This window comes from Lissotriton vulgaris, chromosome 4_1, assembly GCF_964263255.1.
Source record: "Lissotriton vulgaris chromosome 4_1, aLisVul1.2, whole genome shotgun sequence".
NCBI lineage: Eukaryota > Metazoa > Chordata > Amphibia > Caudata > Salamandridae > Lissotriton > Lissotriton vulgaris.
The window spans coordinates 340,356,348-340,377,083 of record NC_141691.1 but is presented as its reverse complement, the minus strand read 5'-3'; the positions used below and the strand labels follow the sequence as shown (position 1 = coordinate 340,377,083).

The window sequence follows — 20,736 nt, the reverse complement described above, 5'->3', positions numbered from 1 at the left end:
TTACATCTATTTTGGTGGTCTTTAGCCTTGTTTTACCTTTCTTTATATGCTACTCGATATGTGTAGAATATTGCAAGGCTTTTCATTGGCAGAGCAATTACTGAGTATCATCAAAGAATATTTGCAATAGCAGGTCATAATAATCAATGATTTTAGCTACAGTACACAAGCTCATGTTGAAAACTATTGGAAAAGTGTGCATACAATGATGACTACCTCTCATGTCTTTACTAGAAAGATTGTTGTTATTTTGTTGTCAATATCCACAAAAGAGAATGGAACCCATGCTTTGCCCTGATAGTTGTTTGTTGCTCTGACTACAGGTGTAAGATGCAATCTTTAACAGAGCCATAAGCTGACTTTAGTGTGTGTAAAATGAAAGAATTTGTTTTCTTTTATAAATTAATGATTGCTGCAGAATTAATTGCAAGTGTCACTGATCAAAAACAGAATTATCAGGATAGTACAACATGTACCACCATTAATTAATCATGAAAGCATTTGTAAGCATTGTATTGTTTCCTAAGAATAAACATTCACTTCATATACACAAACATAGTAATTACATATACATACAACACTCTCCTGACAATCAATGTTACCTATTAAACGGAATAACTTCCCCCGAATCTCCTCCCTCTTTGTTATGTGCCACAAGAGCAGTGGTGCAGTTGTTAGAAATCACACAGTCCACAAAACATATGTTTAGGAGCCAGGTTCAATAGATGCAGCACAATACTGGTCCCAGCAGATAACGACCAACACAAACCGTACATCTCCATGCTCTAAATTCTAGAATATTATTAACTGTCATTATAGACTTCGCTAGCCCACTTTAATTTTCAGGCTTCAAAGTGCTTGTTGAACATTTCGCCATAAAGAAGGAGGTTAGGTTGTTGTAGAATAATTCTGTAGACTTTGATTTCTCTTTTACTACTATGTATGTTTGTTAAAGGGGACATCCAGGGTAGATAAATGTTCTCTTTGCCCAGTTGTGTATCTCAAAAAAAACGGCAACAGTAGGTATTCTAGAATGTTACTTTGTTTGATGAGGTCAGCTCGCGTTTGAGTTCTACTGTGACATCATTTGCAGAAGGGCTTCTTCAAAGGAAAGCCAGAGGTCTGTGGATCATAAATTATGCCACCCAAATCAGTCAGGTACAATTGTAATTTTACTTCTTTACCTCCCCATAAAATATACAAATTATGGGGGATGTTGAACTGAAACTGTCACGGTTTCTGTACCCAAGTTCCAAAAAGGCTAATAGGCAAGTCTCTTGGGTAACAGTCTGCAAATTATGATAGGAAATGACTCCATTGGTCATCCTTCATAAGGCATTCTCTGCCTAGGCCCACTTCCCAAAATGTAACCAGTGTTTTCATAAATGTTAACACTTATTAACCTCTTGACACAGTCACTGGGATACAATTACCAAAATGGTATAATAAAAAATCGCACCACATCCATGCTTTTACGGAATAATTTCCAAGTTTCTACAATGCTCTAAAGTCTTCTGCAGGTCAAATGAAATTACTCCAGCTGATCCACTTGCACTCAAACTCATTAATGTGCTTACAATTGACATCCCATTTGGGATGGATGAAGCAACATTTCAGTAGCCCAGTGCACAGACTTGGTATACATGAAATCTATGAGGTATATTCCATCCTACCAAAAAATACCTCCTACCTTCCTATCTGATCTCCTTGATTGTGCTTTCGACATTTTGAGCCATATTTGACTGCTTCTGTCCCGGGAGATCAAAACATCTGGGATGGTGACAACTTAATATGTAAAGTCAGAATATTATTGAAGACATTGTTTCCTTTGGCATCACCCACTTCGTCAGTGGTGAAGGCCATAGTTGTGGTTTCCTGTTATCCCTGATGGCCAATCTCCAGCTCCTAGCATTTGGAACAGTTTTCCTGGACTGGCCACTACTTAACCAATTGTTTTTCATTAAGTCAAAACACCTAAGAATTCTTCTGACTTTAAGCAACAGTTTGCGACCTTCACTCAATGGCTTTTCAAAATGACAGATTATCCTTTAATAAATCATGCTGACATTGTTGCGATCTTCGGATTCAGGCTTTTGGTATTTCACTCTATTTAACACCCAGAAATGGTCCCCCTTGAAGACCTCACAATGGTATATTGATATCGTGTCTCTATGCTTACTGAAACTTCAAGCCGGAGAAATAGATACACGTAGAATCAAAACCAAATTATCTTCTGATCGCACTGGCTGTCATTCCCACTCCAGATGCAATACCTCTGCATGCTCCAGGGCAAAGAAATAATAATTCTCTTATTGCTGAATCTTTGAACTGTACCAAAGAACTGTTTTGCTTCACAAAGGAGTTGTTGTCTTATGGCTTCTTTGACAGCATTCCAATTCCCTCGCCAGATATTGTGTCATAGGTAAGGAGTTCCAGCAGACTTGGTTAGGTTACAGATGATAAGTTTATTGATCTTCGATGGTCAGATAGGTTTTCCAGTAAGGATGTAATCAACCCCACCAGGAGCAGCATTTCTGCTGCTCAGCCCAGGATCCAACTGACAGTCCCATTCACAGCATACCAAACATTCCAATGACATCACATTCACACTAACATTCTACTCTCACTGGCTGAACAGCAGAGGCAGAGAAACTGGGAAGATGTAAGGTAGGAACCTTAGATATAACAGATATCTATGCCAATCCTCTGTCATTTATTAGCAATCACATAGGGATTTTAAGGACTTACATTACCACCATCTTTTCAAGTACCATTGAGCCCTCCTACTCCTCGTCTTGCACCTTCTTTTGCAAGCACTCTCGTAGACTTTGAATCACGGTTTGAATTAGGCAGACGTAACATCTTGATCTCCTTAAAAAAATTCTCTCTTCCTTGGAATATAGGTAATGCTGCAGAACTCTACCTATGTCTTGCAAGACTTACACTAATACTCACCAGCCCCATCAATACATTTGTAACAATGACACCCTTCATAAAGAAATCCAGTACATATCTCCATTACTCATGATAATTATAGTCCCATGTTGGGGAGGTGCTTATGTTGCAAAGGCACTTAAAACTGTTGTCACCCAACTGTCCCCCCTCCTGGATTCTAAAGCCCCTCTAAGTCACTTTAACTGAGGCTTCAAACACCAGCTAATCACAGAGATGGTTTTAGTAAACATAAACACAACCAATGTATACTGATACTAATAGACCTCTTGGCTGCCTCTGATATCATTTACCATGAAGTGCTAATTGAAAGACTATTTACATCAGTGGACACAATGGAAAACCATTGTCGTGGCTCTCTTCCTTCCTGCAAAATCATGCCGATCAAGTCAAATTTTTCCCATTCCTCTTCAGACCAGTCAAAATCAAATGTGGAATACCCCAGGGATCTGTTTTATCACCAACACCCTGGCTAACAACTTTGATTGGATATCAGATGAATATGTATGACACACAGTTCCACTTGAAGCTTAAAGGTAACCACATTAAAAGTCTGAATGTGGGTCACCACTTTTTCTCAGGTTAATCAGTGGATTCACAAGAATTGACCTTGCCTGAATTGTAAGTAAAGCTGAGATCCTACTCCCGGGCCTTTCCACTCCTGACACCTTTCCTCTGTGTTAACCACAGGAACAAGGTACCACCCCAATCCTTGTTGATTAAACACTTTGGATGTGCTAAATGATAATGATCTATATTTACTACCAAATAAATGTGATCTCCCAAGCAGCGTTTTTCTAATTACATCTACTAAAAGAGGGCCTGCCTCTGATACCACATGTTTGCTTTGATTATTACTATGGTCATTTCATACCCTGTCATCAAAATTCCAGTACTTCATTCTCAAAATTATGCAGCTCGAGCTCCGACCTTTAATAATATGACAACATCACACTGGCCATCAAATCCCTACACTGTTTCTCAGGAAGAGAAAGAGAAGCCTTTATAATGGTTTGCCTCATATACAAGATGCTCCATGACTGCTCACTGAATTGCTTTGCAGAACTGCATGTTTCTTATAAAGCAACAAGAAGCCTTAGGCCTGCCAAACTGCACTTTATTGTTGACCAAAAGGTAGATATGGTTATATATAATGATTTGTTTCTGTTGTGTTTTCCCTACATTAAAATTCCTAAACCTCTAAATCAACAAAAGACACATTTTGAGTTGCTTCTTTAGTGGGCTTAGAAAACGTACACTACATATCTCACTATTTGTATCAATGATAACCATCTTTATAGCAACCACCATTTATCTCACCCAGGAGACACCAACTCAAACTCATTTTAAAAGAATGAACTAAGAGGGCCCCATTACCCGAAGCAACATTCCTTAAATTCCAGGTCTGGTGGCTTAGTGGACTAATGTGTCCACTGTAGAGGCCTCTGCTCAACCTCATGGTCACAGGTGCAATTCATGGTTGGTCCACTCAGTCTTCCACTCCTCTAAGGTCGACAAAATGAGTACAATTGAGTTGGGTAACAATAAACACCTGTTATTCAGCACGTAGATACCCTTCGGTGAACGTGAATTTTTCAAATACATGTGTTATTTTATTTATCTAGAGAGGCTAGAATGCAATATCTGTAGGAACAACTACTGCACCCCTAAATTACAAGCTGGAACCATGCAGTGACTAAAGTTGTCAGAGGGAATCCTTCAAGATTCCAGGGCGGAGCACAGTTTATGGTTTCGCCTATAGAAGTATTCTATACCTATAGCGATCGCTCTATTTATGTGTATTTATAGGATGGAGTTGAAGTCCTGGCTGAGAATCAGGATTTCTACTCCTTATGGACTTCTCAGTGCATATGACATGGTGAAATACCAGATACTACTTACCTTTCTTTTTAAAAGGATGGGGATCCCCAGAACAGCCTTCAAATGAATATAAGCCTTCATCAACAGCAAATACATTTGGATTAACTTATTGTATTTTATTTTATGTTGAGGGTTTTATATAACGCAAACAAGACTCTTACGAGTATCAGAGCGCTTTACAAGTCAAATGTAAGAAGAAATCAAGAAGTAGCAAAACAAAAAAAATAGGTGAAACAGCTATACATAGCTTATACCTGTACAAATCAGCTATCTTGAAAAACAAAATGACAGCTAATGAGCACATAGACAAAGATAGGTATAATATACAGAAAAACTAGCAAACGGGCAGAGTTCACATAAATTGAGCCATGAGGATCACTTTCACTTCTTTTTTGAAGGAGGCAGAGGACGGGTTTGTTCTTGTTTCAGTGAGCAAAGCGTTCCAGATCTTAGGAGCCATACCAGAGAATGAACGAATATAGCTCCGCAGACTATTGCTCAAAGATGACGGCATGCAAGTTGCCCCAGATCTCCTCCTTCCCACTTAAGTCTAATGTGTAGAGGCTTTCCCATGCCAAACACAGCATGCAAAGTCAGCTTTCACATGAATGAATCCGGATCTCTGGATTAGCCTTAGAATGGATAAAAGACTCCATCATTGATGACAGCCAAAAAGGATGAACCTGTTTGGCAGATTTATTTATGAGCATATGGGCGAATCCAGGTCTCTTCTTTTTTTCTACTGAGGTTAAACATATACATTCATCCCCAGCCAAATTCAGCATGCAATACCAACTCTAATTCCAGAATATTTATAATAGACAGCTTTACCTCAGTGTGGATGGAGGTTCAGAATAGCAGCCAAACATGTTTGTGTTCTTTGAAGATACATTCATTCTGAATGAGAGAGAGCCACTTGTTTGGCATTGGTCCAAAACAGCAGTACTCATGGTTGGATCCTTGTGATGGGGTTTACTATCATTCTTGTGGATATGACCTCTGAGAGACTATACAACTCACTTCTCAATCCCACTAGAGGTGAAGAAGGTGGCAGTTCTCTTTAGAAATGTCTTACTACATTCAGGTCAACATGACCATAAATGGTGCTGCCTTTCGGCTCAATCTACTTCAAACTGTCTCATATATTTACACTGAGCCTTGACTGTCACTCACTTTGGCTCTCCAACACCATCCCCAATTTATTTCTGCAGCTAAAAAGAAGATGGAACAAAGAGGCTATGTTTGCTTCAAACGAATCCTTCACATTGACATTTTTCTTTGGCTATTTATTAAACAGATAGATACATTTAGTGTCCTCTAGACCTTAACAAGGCCATCAGGGTGAAACACCAATGCTATCCTAAAAATTGAGCACCTCCCTACCAACCCCCTAGAGATGAAAGTACTGTTCCAGTATCCACCAACAAAAGAAACATGAATAATAGGAATAGAGGAAGAACTGTAAAGGTATGAGGTGGACATTTCTGAAGCTAACTGCCCCAGCAAACTTAGGCCCAACCAGTCTTTTAACTGGAATATATGGTTACTTAAAATGGTCCTCTCTTAACACTGTAGACAGATCTTGGCAATCACCCGAAGAGGCCAAATAGCAAGGCAAAAGCATTGAAAAATACCATCACTGCAACACAATTCATCACAAACCATTGGACACTCCAATATCCTGCTTCCAGTTGGAACAAGCAGGCCAGATCTGGGCATGCCTGTCTTTTCATTGTCTACTGAAAATGAAAGCCATAGGGACCTAACTATAACTTAAGGGACCAAGTGGCTGTGAAGCAGCTAAAAGGTAATATGCTTAACGCTTACAAGAGCCTCAAAAATACAAATAAATGAATACATAAATCAGTGAAATGTGAAAGCTGCTTGTTTCTGAAAAAATAGGGGTTTGTGGTGATGGGGCCCTGAAAATGAGACTTTGTCATTATCACATTTAAAATGTGCAGTGTATAATGGAGGTACAAAGTGAAGGGGCACAAGGAGGTGAAGGCACTGCAGCATTTCAATGTTCAGAGAAAAAAAGGTCACACACCTCCCTTTTTGCAGTTTTCTTCTGTGTTCTTTCAATGTGTCCGGTTGACAGTTCTGCCCAATTAGTGTTCCCTACTTCATGTGGTAGATCAGCTGCTCCTTAATCAATATTATAAAACATGCAAAATATTTTCCCCCCCTTTATTTATTTATTAGAGCGGTAGACCCATTGAGGGTGAGGGAGCATGATTAGCAGATTAAGCTCATAGCTCAAGAAACATAGAGAGATGTGATGCAATTTATGATGCCATCTGGGATGTAATCATTTTGATCCTTTTTTGTGTGTAGCCTACACCTACGTTTTGTATTTTCTAAAAAAATTTCACTTAGGATTCTTTTTTTTGTTTTCTATTGTTAGGTATGGGCTTGGCTTACTACGTTAGCAAAAGTGTGTCTATTGAAATGTTAACTAAAATTAACAGAAGACTGCAATGCAAAGCAATCCCTTTATGTAGGATTATTATTAAAATATTGATTCTTTCCTTAAGCCAAAGTGGTCTTGATTATGTGCAAGTTACAATACATTGTGGGATCTGATATTGGGGTTTGCATTGTCTTAGTACAAATGAGGGCATGTGTTCCAGTTTTGATGCCTAAACAGATGTATAATCCCAAAACAAGTCCAAAATACAGACCTAATTTTGCTGTGCCGAGGTAAAGTTCCAGACTAGAACAAAACACTTTGGCTAGGCTGGGATAATTTAAAAAATATACTTCAAAAAGAGATGTTTTCTACATCAAAAGACCAAATATGACATATTTTTCATGATCCCAGAAACACTACTTCACAATATGAATCTGTCACATCTTTGTCATGATCCTAGAAATAGTACTTCAAGATAATAATCTGTGACATCTTTTTCATGATCCCAGAAATACTACTTCAAAATCTGAATCTCGCTTGTATAAACCTAATGGTTTAATAGTTGTTGTTACATAAGGAATGCTTCTTTCTCCCAGTACACCTTTATGCTAAAAAATGTATACTTTTGGTTCGTTTGCAGATGAAACCCTTAGGGGCTTCAGCACCTTGATATGGAATGCCTTGATTGCAGAAAGTGCAATGTCACTTAGCCATATATACTATTATATTTTTCTTGTACTGCTTGCTTTACAGAGGTTTCTTTTTTCTTCCTAAAGTTGATGGTAGCTCCCACCTATGCAATGAAGTTAATGTCAATTTATTTCATATAATGCTCTGTCCTTCTTCATGCCACCTACTGCTCTATGCATCTTTCTTTACTAAAACACAATAATAAAAGGGAAGATCCATCAAGTTGTTTAGAGCAATGCATCTTTGGCAGAACTTGTGTTTTTGAAGTCTGTTATTTACACAACAAATGACATACATTTTTCTGTAAAATGATTCAGTGTAGTATGATGGGTTTTAAAAAAATTAGAAAGTAAAGTGCAGAACAGATGATGCTCATTGCTTTACATTTTAAATACAAATAATTGTTTTCATCTGTTCAGCTCCCCAGATCCCAGCGATTCCCAGAATCATTTCAACATGCCTTACATTGTTTGCTTCTTGCAATAATTCCACATGTTACTATACGATACAGTGAGATCCCGGATGAATCCAGAAATGTAAATTTTAGCCTTGCTAGTTTCATCAAGGTAAGTAATATCCTGCACTGTAATTGGACGAGGAATTTATGTTATCCCATTCATGTCAGGGCCATACAGACATAAACAGTAATTGAAGCTAAATTAGTTCATTTAGTGTGTCAAACCGAGACAACTTCAAATTGAAGTGTTTTATCCTAGGTATTGTGTTAACTGTTATGCTAACAGGCAACATACAATACTTTTTCTCCATGGCAAATCAATAAGAAAGACTATGTATGCGTTGATTTTGTATAGTACTACAACATCAAACACATATTACTATTCCAGTAAGAGATCTCGTAGAATTTGTATGAAAAGTAATTGTACTGGTTTATACCCTGACGTCTACTATTAACCATGTAAATGTTTCACTTTTTCAAATACTCATACAATTCTATTGCAGTTAAAGGGTAGGCAGATTTCTATGATATTCACATATTACAATGTTCCATTGAGACCATCAGCTAATTCGAGTAAGCTGACAGTTTCCTATTCCATTCTGCTACTGTTAAATGACTTAGGTTAACACATGGTAAAGAAGGCACTGAACACGAAGAACCAAATTTAAAAAAAATAGTCCTTTTCTAACAGTTTGACAAATCATACAAGGTACTGTAGTCAGCAAGATATTTTGTCAGCATAAATTACCCACATAATACACGTTATGTGCCAAAGGTAGGATTTACATGGTTCACAGTTTTTATGTGTTCAACTTTGCTTCACCTTATATGTGTCAAGTCAAACCTATGAAGACTGCGATTTTGCGCACATTTGTGTCTTGTGTCAAGAAATACTCTGAACAATATTTGTGTAAAGGAAAGAACTGTGTGGCTTAAGTGGGTTGGTTGGGGGGGCGTGGGAGACAGGGCAGAGAGGAAGTGAGACCCCCACGCAAAAAATATTTAGTATGAGGTAATTGCTCTTTCTACTGTTTTAGGAGCCCCAGTGCATTCTATTGTTCATGTAGGAGTGTCCATTAACATTGAACCGATCACTGCAAGATATCTCTTCCAGTCAGGGGGGTTGTGTGTGACCGAGAGACTTGGGGATAGCCCCATGTTTTATCTCCACCTCAGCTAAAATCCCTCTGTGTAAGTCATGATCCAGGATTGAATGGTATAAAGCTGTTCTAGTCATGATACACTAAAGTTTGCGTTACTAAGATCAACCTGTTTGGCCAGCACCCTACTTGGTATCTTATAATCTGAGTTAAGAGGGGTAATGGCCAGTAGGACCCCAGTAGTAACGTTTCCCTGTCTGATTTAGGCAAGACCACCAGCACTGCTTCCTGAAGGGAGGCGGGCAACTCCCCCTTTTTGTATGCCTCAGTATCAATACGATGTAAGTGGGGAACCAGTTGCGCGCTGAAGCTACAATAAACCTCCTGCATTACTCACAAAGTCCTCCATCAAAGCACTCCGCAATACCTCTCAAGGAAACTCCTCATTGCAGGCACCACACGACCTCTGAGAAGCACCAACACCCTCCTACTAATCCCGCCACTGCTGAAAAAGAAAGCCACACAATCACGCTCCTTCTCTGGCAATGCCCCTATTATCTGGAATACCCTCCCAAAAACCTGCGCTGTAATCCCTCCTATTTCAGCTTCAAAAAAGACCTCAAAACCCACCTCCTCAATTATTATTGGGGACCCTAAACTGTGACCAGAACTTGATCTCTAACTCACCATGTTATATTATCTCAGTAATATTTGTCCATTTCCAGAACATCTCCTACCTAACTACTGGTTAGGTATAGCTCTTGGCTCTGTTTTATTTTATCTGTTTTGCATATTTTGCATGCTTCTCTTACTATCTTTTATTTTTTTGTATGCCTTGTTTGACTCAATTGTTTATTGGGAGACCTGTGACTCGAACCTGATATCGAATTATCAGGTTTTATTTGTTCAGTAATTTGTGTCCATTTCATGAACAACATCTACCTAATTGCTTGAAATGTATTGATCTTGTACCTGTATATCTAGTTAGTTTTCCATACTTCACCTTATGTTTCATTATCTTTTCATCTAAAATAAAATAATAATTTGGCTGAGCACTCTATATCTGTCCTTCATTCCAGCAGTGCTGGGGCCCCCGGAGCCTCCCAGTGTTTCAACACATCCCTCTTTGCCAGTAGTGTCCCCAGTCCTACTAGGGATCTATTTCCTCTTGGGGCACCTACGTCCTCCACCAGGCTGAGCAATGGGATCTTGGAGGAGCACCTCAATTCTCTGGCCTAATACCTTGGATAACATTGTGGAGATGGATCGCCAATAACACTGTATGACGTGACATCCCCACACAATATGATAAAAATCACCAGTGCCCTCTTAGCACCTGGAAAAGTGGGTTCTGGGAGGTGTCCTGCCTTCCAGAGGCACTTGGGTGGGTAGTATGTGCAGTGTAAATAATTCAACATAATGAGGTGCAGCCACGCCAATATAGCTAATGTGGTTGAGGGCATGCATGCCTCTCTCCAGTCCGTCTTTTCCATCGGACCTCCTCCCATTTCTCCTTTAAAAGCGTGAGAGTTCACAGGAAGTGATTAACTAGACCCCTGCAAATATGGGAAAGTCTCCCCTTGCCCAATGGGCCAGTCAGCAGTCAGGCCTGTAGTGGGCTGTATTCTGGAGCTGCAATCAACGCCTCCCAGAAATCAGACAGAGTGTTGCAGAGTTGGAGGAATTGGGAGAATTGCGATTTGTGATGGGAGAACGTGGTCTGGAGATTCAGAGGGTTATCCAATGTTTTAAGTTTTGTTTTGAAGGCACAAGCAGTTAATGAGTGAATGTCATGAAGATGCAGGAGGGAAATATGGAAGTTGCACCGGGGATATAACTTTTTACTTCTAAAGGAAGGACACTGGTAGCCAGTAACCTCTGATTATACTAATGCATCTTGCAGCCAAGTCTATTTTTATTTTGGAGCAATCATGCATATTAAGTCTTTTGCTGTTGTACAAGTCAGTAACTCACGATTAATTTGGAGTTAAGCAATAACTGAGATGAATCTTAAATAGAAATAACTTAATGTAGTTGCTGTTTCTGCCTTTTGCACAAGTTCCAGGTTTAGTCCAAAACAGTCACAAGCAAATTCTCTATCTAGATCACTTAACATTTTTCATTTGTAGAGCTAAATCTGGTCAGTGAAATTGCTTCTTTATAACGGGTTGAGGAGTTGGTCTAACGGCTAGGGCGGTTCAACCTCGAATATGGGGTACTGGGTTCGAGTCTCGGCAATGAAGCTGAACAGTCTGTGATTCTGGGAAGATCACCTAATCTCCCCGTGCCTAACAACATTGAATGTGTCTTCATGTAACGTAACTGGTGCTATGTAAAGCCAGCTGATACCTTTGGGTCAAGTTTGCGCTATATAAAGAAAACTCTGTATAATCACCAGATTGCATACAACTAGAATATTATGATTTCTAGTAACAACTTGCCACATTTTGATATCTGAAATAATGCATGATATCAATTATTTTACCTTAAATTGCTTTTCTCATCAAGCTTTGCTAAAGTGCTACACTCTAGTTGGTGAAGATCATCTTCACAATAGCTGTACAGTCTCAGATGCAAACTTTTGACTTGTGCAAACTGCCCTTCAGTATTCCTGCAAATTATAGTTGTGTTTCGTATTTCTTTGGACGTGCTACCTACCGCCACCAAACTTCTTAAATGCAAAAGTGCAGAGTGCTCAAATTCAGCATAATTCTCATTTCCCCACAGCGCTGCCTGACGTTTCTGGACAGAGGATTCATCTTCAACTTGATAAATGACTACATGTCTGCGTTTAGTCCAAAAGACCCCAAGGTAAGTAAGGAGCGTCAGTTTACATACCAGATGTCATATCCTGTTTTAACTGTAGCTGCTATATGAATAAAAAGTTAATTTTATGTGCGAAAGTGGTAACATCTATGATAAACCTGCAGCAAAAATCGAGTTTAAAATCTGATCGCTTGTAGCACCCAGTGGATTGCCACCTTTATGTTTCTTCTGCACTATGAAATCCAAAACTATTAACTCCTTAAATTCCCCCTTTGGTACTATTGTTACTACAAACTGTTCCAGTGGAACAGGCCCCTTAGAAACAATAGCTTTGAGGAAAATTAAAACATCTAGTTTCAGATAATGCTTACAAGCCAGTGCTAATGAAGTGTTCCAGCAGTAATAACTTGATGCAGTTAAAAACATTTCCGTAATCGAGAGGGAGCGTTCATCTGTTTTTAACTTCAAAATTTGGATATTTTTTTGCAAGCATATGCAATGGAAATTAAACATTGTAAAGCAAAAAAGTAGCATTGTCACAGTCTAAACATGGCGGGCATAGGTTTGTTAGGAAATATAAGTATAACATGAACGATGAACAGTGGGTTCTTGAAATGTAACTCTGCATACTTTAATATTTTTTTGTCATCCAAGAAAGCTTCTGCGTTTAGAAGCAAATCCCCAGCCACCATGGTACAGTAAAACAGTGATACAGTATGTAAACTACCATTCCAAGATGGTCGTCTGGTAAACACAGCGCTGGTTGGCCATTTAGGAATTCAGATATGCATAATATATCATTGTTTAGTCGTTCTAAAATTACCACCGCGCTGCTTTTTAATACAACAGAAATTCTGGAAAACTAAAACAAGGATAAAGTGTGCCGAATACAATTCCAAGCTACAAGACCACTTGCAAAGGAGTAGCTGCGCAGGATTGATATAGTTCCCTGAAATGAAGCGTGTCTGTTAAGTGGACTGGTGGTACTGTGTGGAGACCTATCTTGCCCTCAAAAAGAAACATTGGCCCTCCCCCAAGGAGGTTGCCATCTCCTCCCGTCTCAGACTGGTGCAGCTTAAGATCCTGCACAGAGTTTACGTGACTGGCCCCCGACTTGTGCATATGGGCTACTCGGTCGATGGGCTTTGTCGCCGCGGCTGTGGTGCCCTTGCCACTTTTATGCACATCCTCTGGGATTGCCCCGCCATAGCCTCTTACTGGAGACGTGTACACCTGATTATGGGTGAGGTGACTGGGGTAGCGGTGAATGCGGAGGCCAGGAGGTGCCTCCTCAACATTTGGGATCCGACGGACCACAACGTGGCTCAGGCGCAATGGGTGACCCTTGGCAACATGGTGGCTAAACATGACATCGCCCAGAAGTGGGGAGCTTCGGTAGCTCCTAAGGTTGTGCAATGGAAAGCCAATATGGATTGGTGTATGTTTAGGGAGAAGACTGTCTATGTTGCCAGGGGTAAACCCAAAAAGTGGCAGAAGTTGTGGGGGCCTGGAATACGTACAGGGGAGACATTTGCATACCCCCGGAACCTGTCTCGCTGGAAGAACATCTGTCGCCGTAGCCTGCAACACCAACTGTAATACGCTGTGAATATTATCCTGTGTTTTCCTCCCTCCCCACCTCGCTCCTGACCTCTTATCCTGTTTCCATACTTGTGCTCCCTCTGTGCCTCCCTGCCCCCCAATAACGCCTCACTGGTTTCTTGTACTCCATTGCCTATCTCTTTGCGCTCTATCTGGCGCTCCTTTTTCTTTTTCTTTCTCTGAGTTCCTTTTAAAAAGTAAAATCAACCTTCACTGTGCTGCTGCATTGATTCTTGCACTATTGCTCTTCTGATTCGTTCTGCTGCCTTGCCTCCGGGATGTCAGGCTGAATAGCTGTGTGCACTTTTTTGAATAAAGGTTTTAAAAATTAAAAAAAAAAAAAAAGAAACATTGCCAAATGCACAAAATAATCCAAGGACTGAAAAGAGACAATTGGAAAGTAAAGTGGTGACAATCGTTTGTATTTCGATTCGCACATTATCGGTTATAAGTACCATTATTCAAAGTATATTGTGGCAATGTCTCAACTTTCTCCAGCATAGAAATATATATATGCATAACATTTGAGCAGACCAATGGATGAAGAGGGGTCACCAAAGCCTCTCTTCATATGTATTTCTGTCCTTTTTAGGGCTCAGGCCTACGTCACACTGCGTAGCAGTGTGGGCAGAGCCCAAGAGTCCATGTGTTAGCGTCTCCGAAAATCTACCTAAAAAATTCCTGTCTGCTCGTGATTTTTCGTCGTTGTTTTTGGCAGCTGCATTTCGATTGGCCTTCTCGTGCGTTTGTTTTCAGAAGAGAGCACGCAATAGGCCATAGGCGGTAGAGTAGCTCCGCCTATTGCATATTCCGTGCGGAGTGAGTGTGAGTGCAGAGTGAGTGCAGAGTGAGTGCAGAGTGCAAAGTGAGTGCAGAGGGCAGAGTGTGAGTGCAGAGTGTGAGTGCAGAGTGAGTGTGAGTGCAGAGTGAGTGTGAGTGCAGAGTGAGTGCAGAGTGAGTGTGAGTGCAGAGTGAGTGTGAGTGCAGAGTGAGGTGAGAGTGCGTGTGAGTGCAGAGTGTGAGTGCAGAGTGATTGTGAGTGCAGAGTGAGGTGAGAGTGAGTGTGAGTGCAGAGTGTGAGTGAGTGCAGAATGACTGCAGAGTGAGAGTGAGTGCAGAGTGAGAGTGAGTGTGAGTGCATAGTGAGACTGAGTGTGAGTGCATAGTGAGACTGAGTGTGAGTGCAGAGTGAGTGTGAGTGCAGAGTGAGAGTGAGTGTGAGTGCAGAGTGAGAGTGAGTGCAGAATGACTGCAGAGTGAGAGTGAGTGAGAGTGAGTGCAGAGTGAGAGTGACTGCAGAGTGACTGCAGAGTGAGAGTGACTGCATAGTGACTGCAGATTGAGAGTGACTGCAGAGTGAGAGTGACTGCAGAGTGACAGTGACTGCAGAGTGACAGTGACTGCAGTGTGTGAGTGTGCATGGTGAACAGTGTGTGAGTGTGCAGGGTGAGCAGTGTGGGGGTGTAGGGGCAGTGTGTGAGTGTGCAGGGTAAGAACACTCAAACTAAGTCCACCACACACACATACATAAGACCACACACATAAGACCACACACACCAGACACACACCACCACACACACACCACATACATACCACATACACACCACACACACACCACACACACACACACCACTCTCTCACCACCACTCTCTCACCACCACACACGCACCGCCACTCACCACCACACACTCACCACCACACACTCACCACCACACACTCACCACCACACACTCCCCACCACACACTCACCATCACACACGCAACCACACACACAACCACACACACAACCACACACACACACCACCAGCCATCAGTGCATGCTTTCACCAGGCACAAACACCACCAGCTGTCAGTGCGCGCTTTCACCAAACACACACACACACCACCAGCCATCAGTGCACACTTTCACCAGGCACACACAACACCAGCCGTCAGTGCATGCTTTCACCAGGCACACACACCACCAGCCGTCTGTGCACGCTTTTACCAGGCACACACACCACCAGTCATCAGTGCACACTTCCACCAGGCACACACACCTCCAGCCAGCAGTGCACGCTTCCACCAAGCACACACACCACCAGCTATCAGTGAACAATTTCTACAGGCACACACACCACCAGCCATTAGTGCACACATCAATTGTTAACACATCCACAATTAACTATTGTACCAATCGCAGTATGGTGCACTTTACTTTTAAACATATTCATCTAAAGTGCAGCATGCCACCATTGCTACAATTCCAATCCAACCCACATAATTCCACTACACACCACATGCATATACTCCATAACACATGGCTAAAAGACATTGCCATTTACAATGCCATTAGCTCTAACTCAAATAAATCCGAGACCTATTGCATTTCCAATGCTTGTTTTATATTTATGATGATTTTTTATATGAAGCTATCTGTAGGCCATGCCTATAAAGCAGAAAATGTGCAGAGCTGTTTACAAATGCAGTGAAAATGTTCATTATTTGATTGCAACACATTTCTAGCATTACTGTGAGAATATAATAGTGCTAGTCCATAGATAAGCTGCACTCTGTATCAGGAATTGTAGTAGATTTGCTCTTATGTAAATAAGAAGATGTATGGTGCTATCTGCACTGACATACAGGGAGTGTTCACACTATCCTCTCTCTTGATACTAGTAGATGGCTAAAGCACTGCTCACATTTTGAAGCTAGGATGACAGCATGTGGTCCTAGCTGCCCTCTTCAGTGTTAGGGCCATTACGAACACCTGCAGGGCTTACCAAACCTCCCAACCACTGATGTCTACTCAACAAATACTCTGCATTGTTGATTCACCCCCCATTCCTTCTCAATGTCACCAGAGCCTGGTGTTCTCCATAGTATAATGCTTGTATGGCACATCAGGACTGAGGCGCATTATGTGTTTGAAGAAGTTACTGAAGTGTGGGTCAAAACCTCTTAATGACATCATCACTATGCATGAACAATATACATTCAACACATTGCTGTGCATTCAGTAACCCATGAAGTGCCACTTCCTTCCACCATGAGAACATGCAATAGCGACATTTCTCAGTACATGAGCTCAACCTGGAGGTCTGAACGAAAACCTGAGTGGAGGGATTCTGAAATACTACACCTGCCATGTCTAAAAATACGTACATATTTCACAAGAAAAATCTGCTTTTCCATAAAAGTAAATGTTCCATAGAGGTTAAAAACATAGAGGTTTCCTGTTCTGATGTAGCCAGGTTGTTGAGCATGTTGTATTTCTATCTAGGACCCTAATTCGATTTTCCCGATTCATGCCCTTATGTGGTTATAATTAATAATATCCTTATAAAGGCATAAGAATCATATCCATATTCAGTAATAGCCCATGCAGTCCAAAGCACAGCACGGCTACTCCCATCGACTCCTAGAAAGCACAACGCGTTCTTTAAACAAACCAAGCCTCCAGCAGCCCGGGAAATCCCCCCCTGCTTTTGTTTTGATTTGAACAAGAACTCCTGGAGTCCAGAACGAACTGTTGGTTCTTAGTGACGTCTTTTGTCCAACCTTACGTCAAACTCGGCACCTTTCAATATACCAACAGTGGCGTTAAGCAAACACACAGTGGTTTGCAGCAGAGCGGCTTTTCTACTTGCCCGAGAGCCCAGCTGATGCGAGAGCCCACGGAAGCCGCCCCTCCCCTTTGACGCGCTGGAGAAGCTCCTTTTTCTCACACCCAGAAAATCCAGCTCCGGTGTTCCCGAGTCACCCTTGCGGGTTGCTGGGAGATCGAGTCCTGAAGAAAGAGATACCAGACCTCCCACATTCTATTACCAAGGTACGGAGCTGACTAAACCCTTAAGAGAATTCTTGATTCAGATTCTTGGCAAAAACAATCTTAACCAACTTAACTTAAACTGCTACTTACTTACTCCTTCCCAAGTATTAGGCTTAGGTCAGGTACACCGGGGTAGGCGTAGTTAGAAGCACCAGTTGAGTACGTTAGTCAATGTTTTTATGTATGTATATATTTTATCTATTTTAAAGTATCATATGGCTAAGAAACCATATCAATGCTTTTACAGTATTATTTCATAATACTACTTTTACTGTACTCACTTTACTTCATGATAAGTATTGCAATTGTGGCAATTCATTTCTCTTGCATGAGAAAGAAGACTGCTCAATAAAATAACACCTTTTATTGAAAACTCCCGTCTCTCTATTTCTCTGCACTCTGGTGAAACGAAGTATGCACAGTTGACTGAGTGAAATAGCTGCCTATTGTTTTCACACAACTCTAGAGATACACTCTTTTCTGAGGGAGCAAAGTTGTCATGTTTGTATGGTTGTCAGAAGCTAATCCCTTCTTGTCTAAATCCGGAGAGTTAACTCTTTCCTGAATATTAGAGAAAGTTTCTATTGACCTCTGAGCTAGCTGACAAAACTAATTAAGTCTAATATAGTCAGTAGAGACCTAGTTGACCTCAGTCCTACGTCTACACTGCTGTTTATATTATTCCAATGCGCAGAGCCTATTGGGAATATAGGAACTACACTACATGGCGCCCAACGTTTGGTAAGGCGATAATCTAACGCAAGACACTAGAGTAACTCAGTCGTGCTTTTTCAAACAGAACCCTTTTCCCGTAAAAACTCCAAAAGACGTCTGGAGTGGGTGAAAGGTTAATATCCGTCGGAACTTAGTAGGAAGAGATTCCTATGTATTAGTTTTTGGTTTAGTCAACGTTGAAGGATACAGTGTTCCAAAATATTGTGCACCTAATCTTTGTTTCCTTGAAACTTGATCTGCAACAAAGAGCTTTCTGTCAGTAAAAATGGTGGAAAGTGACGATGTAGCAGAGAGAGCTAGAATAGCGGCTCAGCTCGTACAGGATGACACAACCATCCAAGACAATGACCCGAATGCTATAATCATTCCGGCAAATGTAAGAAGAACTATAACTCTTAAACTTATAGAGAATGGACTATCACCAAGAGGTGGTACAGTCAGATTTGTGGTAGAGGCCCATGAATATCGGCAGACAGAGGTATTCTATTCATGGATACATTTTCCAGCAGCACACACTGTAACAAAAGAATTCCTTTATTACAAAATAGAGGAACCTCCGGATATATACACTCCTTTCGAGGACGTTGAAATCCCACTAAATTACCAATAACACCTGCTCTGGTTTAATGGCGCCCTAAAACATAAAAATCACATCACCAGGCACAGTCCACTAGGTAGACCAGGAGCAACGTGGCCGGTTCTAGCCAGCTACACACCACATCCATTGATAAAATGTCAGACCGGGAACTTTTAGCTCAGCTAAAACTATTAATTAAAATACATAGACAATTGGTCCAATATGTCATACGGACTTCAACAGTCCAACCCACAATTAATATTCCACAGCTGACCCCTCATCAGGGGTACACAAACAAAAGTACACCACAGAACATACAATCATGTCTTGGTAAAGTACCCACAAAACGGGAACAAATTCCATTCTGGTTAGCTCAAAGAATTACTCAAATAGAAGCAGTATTTCCAGATACTACTCCTACTGAGAAACACAGAATTCTGACTATCTGTCTTCCAATGGGGATCACACCAAATGTGGAAGACTGTGACACTTGGGGCACAGTCTTTGCTTCAATTTACACAAAAACACATGGTGTTCCATCTATGGCGGTTATACCAGATGTACTAAGACAGATTCAAAATGAATACGGTCCAGAACCTGCTTTAACTCTGGGTATGAAATTATTGAAAGACTTCAAGCAGGTCTCGGCTATATTGTTAGCCAACATAAAAGGAGAAGCAGCATCTGTGGCGATCGGCCAGAAATTGAAGGAGACAGATATAGCAGACCAACCATTTGAACTTGCCAGAATCATAGAAAAATCCTATGAAGAGCTAGGAAGAGATCGTTTGGGTGGGAAACCGGTAAAACCCCAACTAACTGAAAATCCTGAAAAAACCTTTATTAAAAATAATCTGAATACTCCAAAAAGGAGTTAGGATGGTAATAAACAGTCCACTCCCAGGGAAAAATGATTCCAGTCCAGAGGAAGGTCTCCTCAACGGAGAGAAAAATCTCCAGACTGAGGAAACAAGCCTCCCCAAAGGGAGCCCTCTGAGAAAAGATACAACCTTAGAAATAGGGATAATTTGAAAAAACCTGATAGATATCAAGATGTTAATACACGTCCCTCTCGATCTTTTCAGACTTCCTCACAGAAATCGGAAAGAAGAGGACGGTCAGAACACAGAGAAGAGCACGTCAAGTCCAAAGACAAAGAACCTGCTCATCAAAGTAATAAATCACAGTTTCCCAGAAAGAAGGTAGCAAGTATTAAGATTAAACATGCCGAGGATTCTGAGGACACAACTGAAAAACGGAGAGTGGGCCCAGACAATGCTAGACAGCGTAGCAGAAGTGACCATAGCTCGCAAGATCGTGATGAATCTTCTGGAGACAGTGGACACGAATGAATACATTCAGTTGGAAACTGCAGATACCCGGGTTAGCAAACCTCATAAAATATACGAAATAACATTGCGTATAGAGAGGGACAAGACGAGGAAAGTAAGGGGTCTCTTTTGGGATAACCTTTCGAAAGGCTATGACATCCTGGCTACCAGAGTTTGTAAGGGAGTGCCCTCATGGCGAAGAAATGATTATGCCTGCCTTCTCGAATCATACACCAATTCATAAAAAATATACACTTGCAAGAAAATGGGCAGTAGCCCAAGCTCCTGCATTATATAAAAATCATGTAGGATTGGATGAGGATTCGCCTCACCACAAAATCCAGTTAAAAATTCAGCTCACTGCACAAAGGCAGTACCCAGTTAAACAAGAAGCTAAAAAGCAAGTCATGGAGATCTT

General features: G+C 41.0%; 1 protein-coding gene across 5 annotated transcripts in view; it reads left to right on the top strand.

Annotated features, from left to right (window-relative positions):
- DOCK11 (dedicator of cytokinesis 11) overlaps positions 1-20,736 on the top strand; it is a 1,133,414-nt gene that overhangs the window by 668,037 nt on the left and 444,641 nt on the right. For all 5 annotated transcript variants that reach the window (XM_086918718.1, XM_086918717.1, XM_086918722.1 and 2 more), the window contains 2 exons: positions 8,356-8,502; positions 12,221-12,304. In XM_086918718.1, the coding sequence (XP_086774844.1) occupies positions 8,356-8,502; positions 12,221-12,304 (231 nt within the window). The remainder of the gene's footprint in view (positions 1-8,355; positions 8,503-12,220; positions 12,305-20,736) is intronic.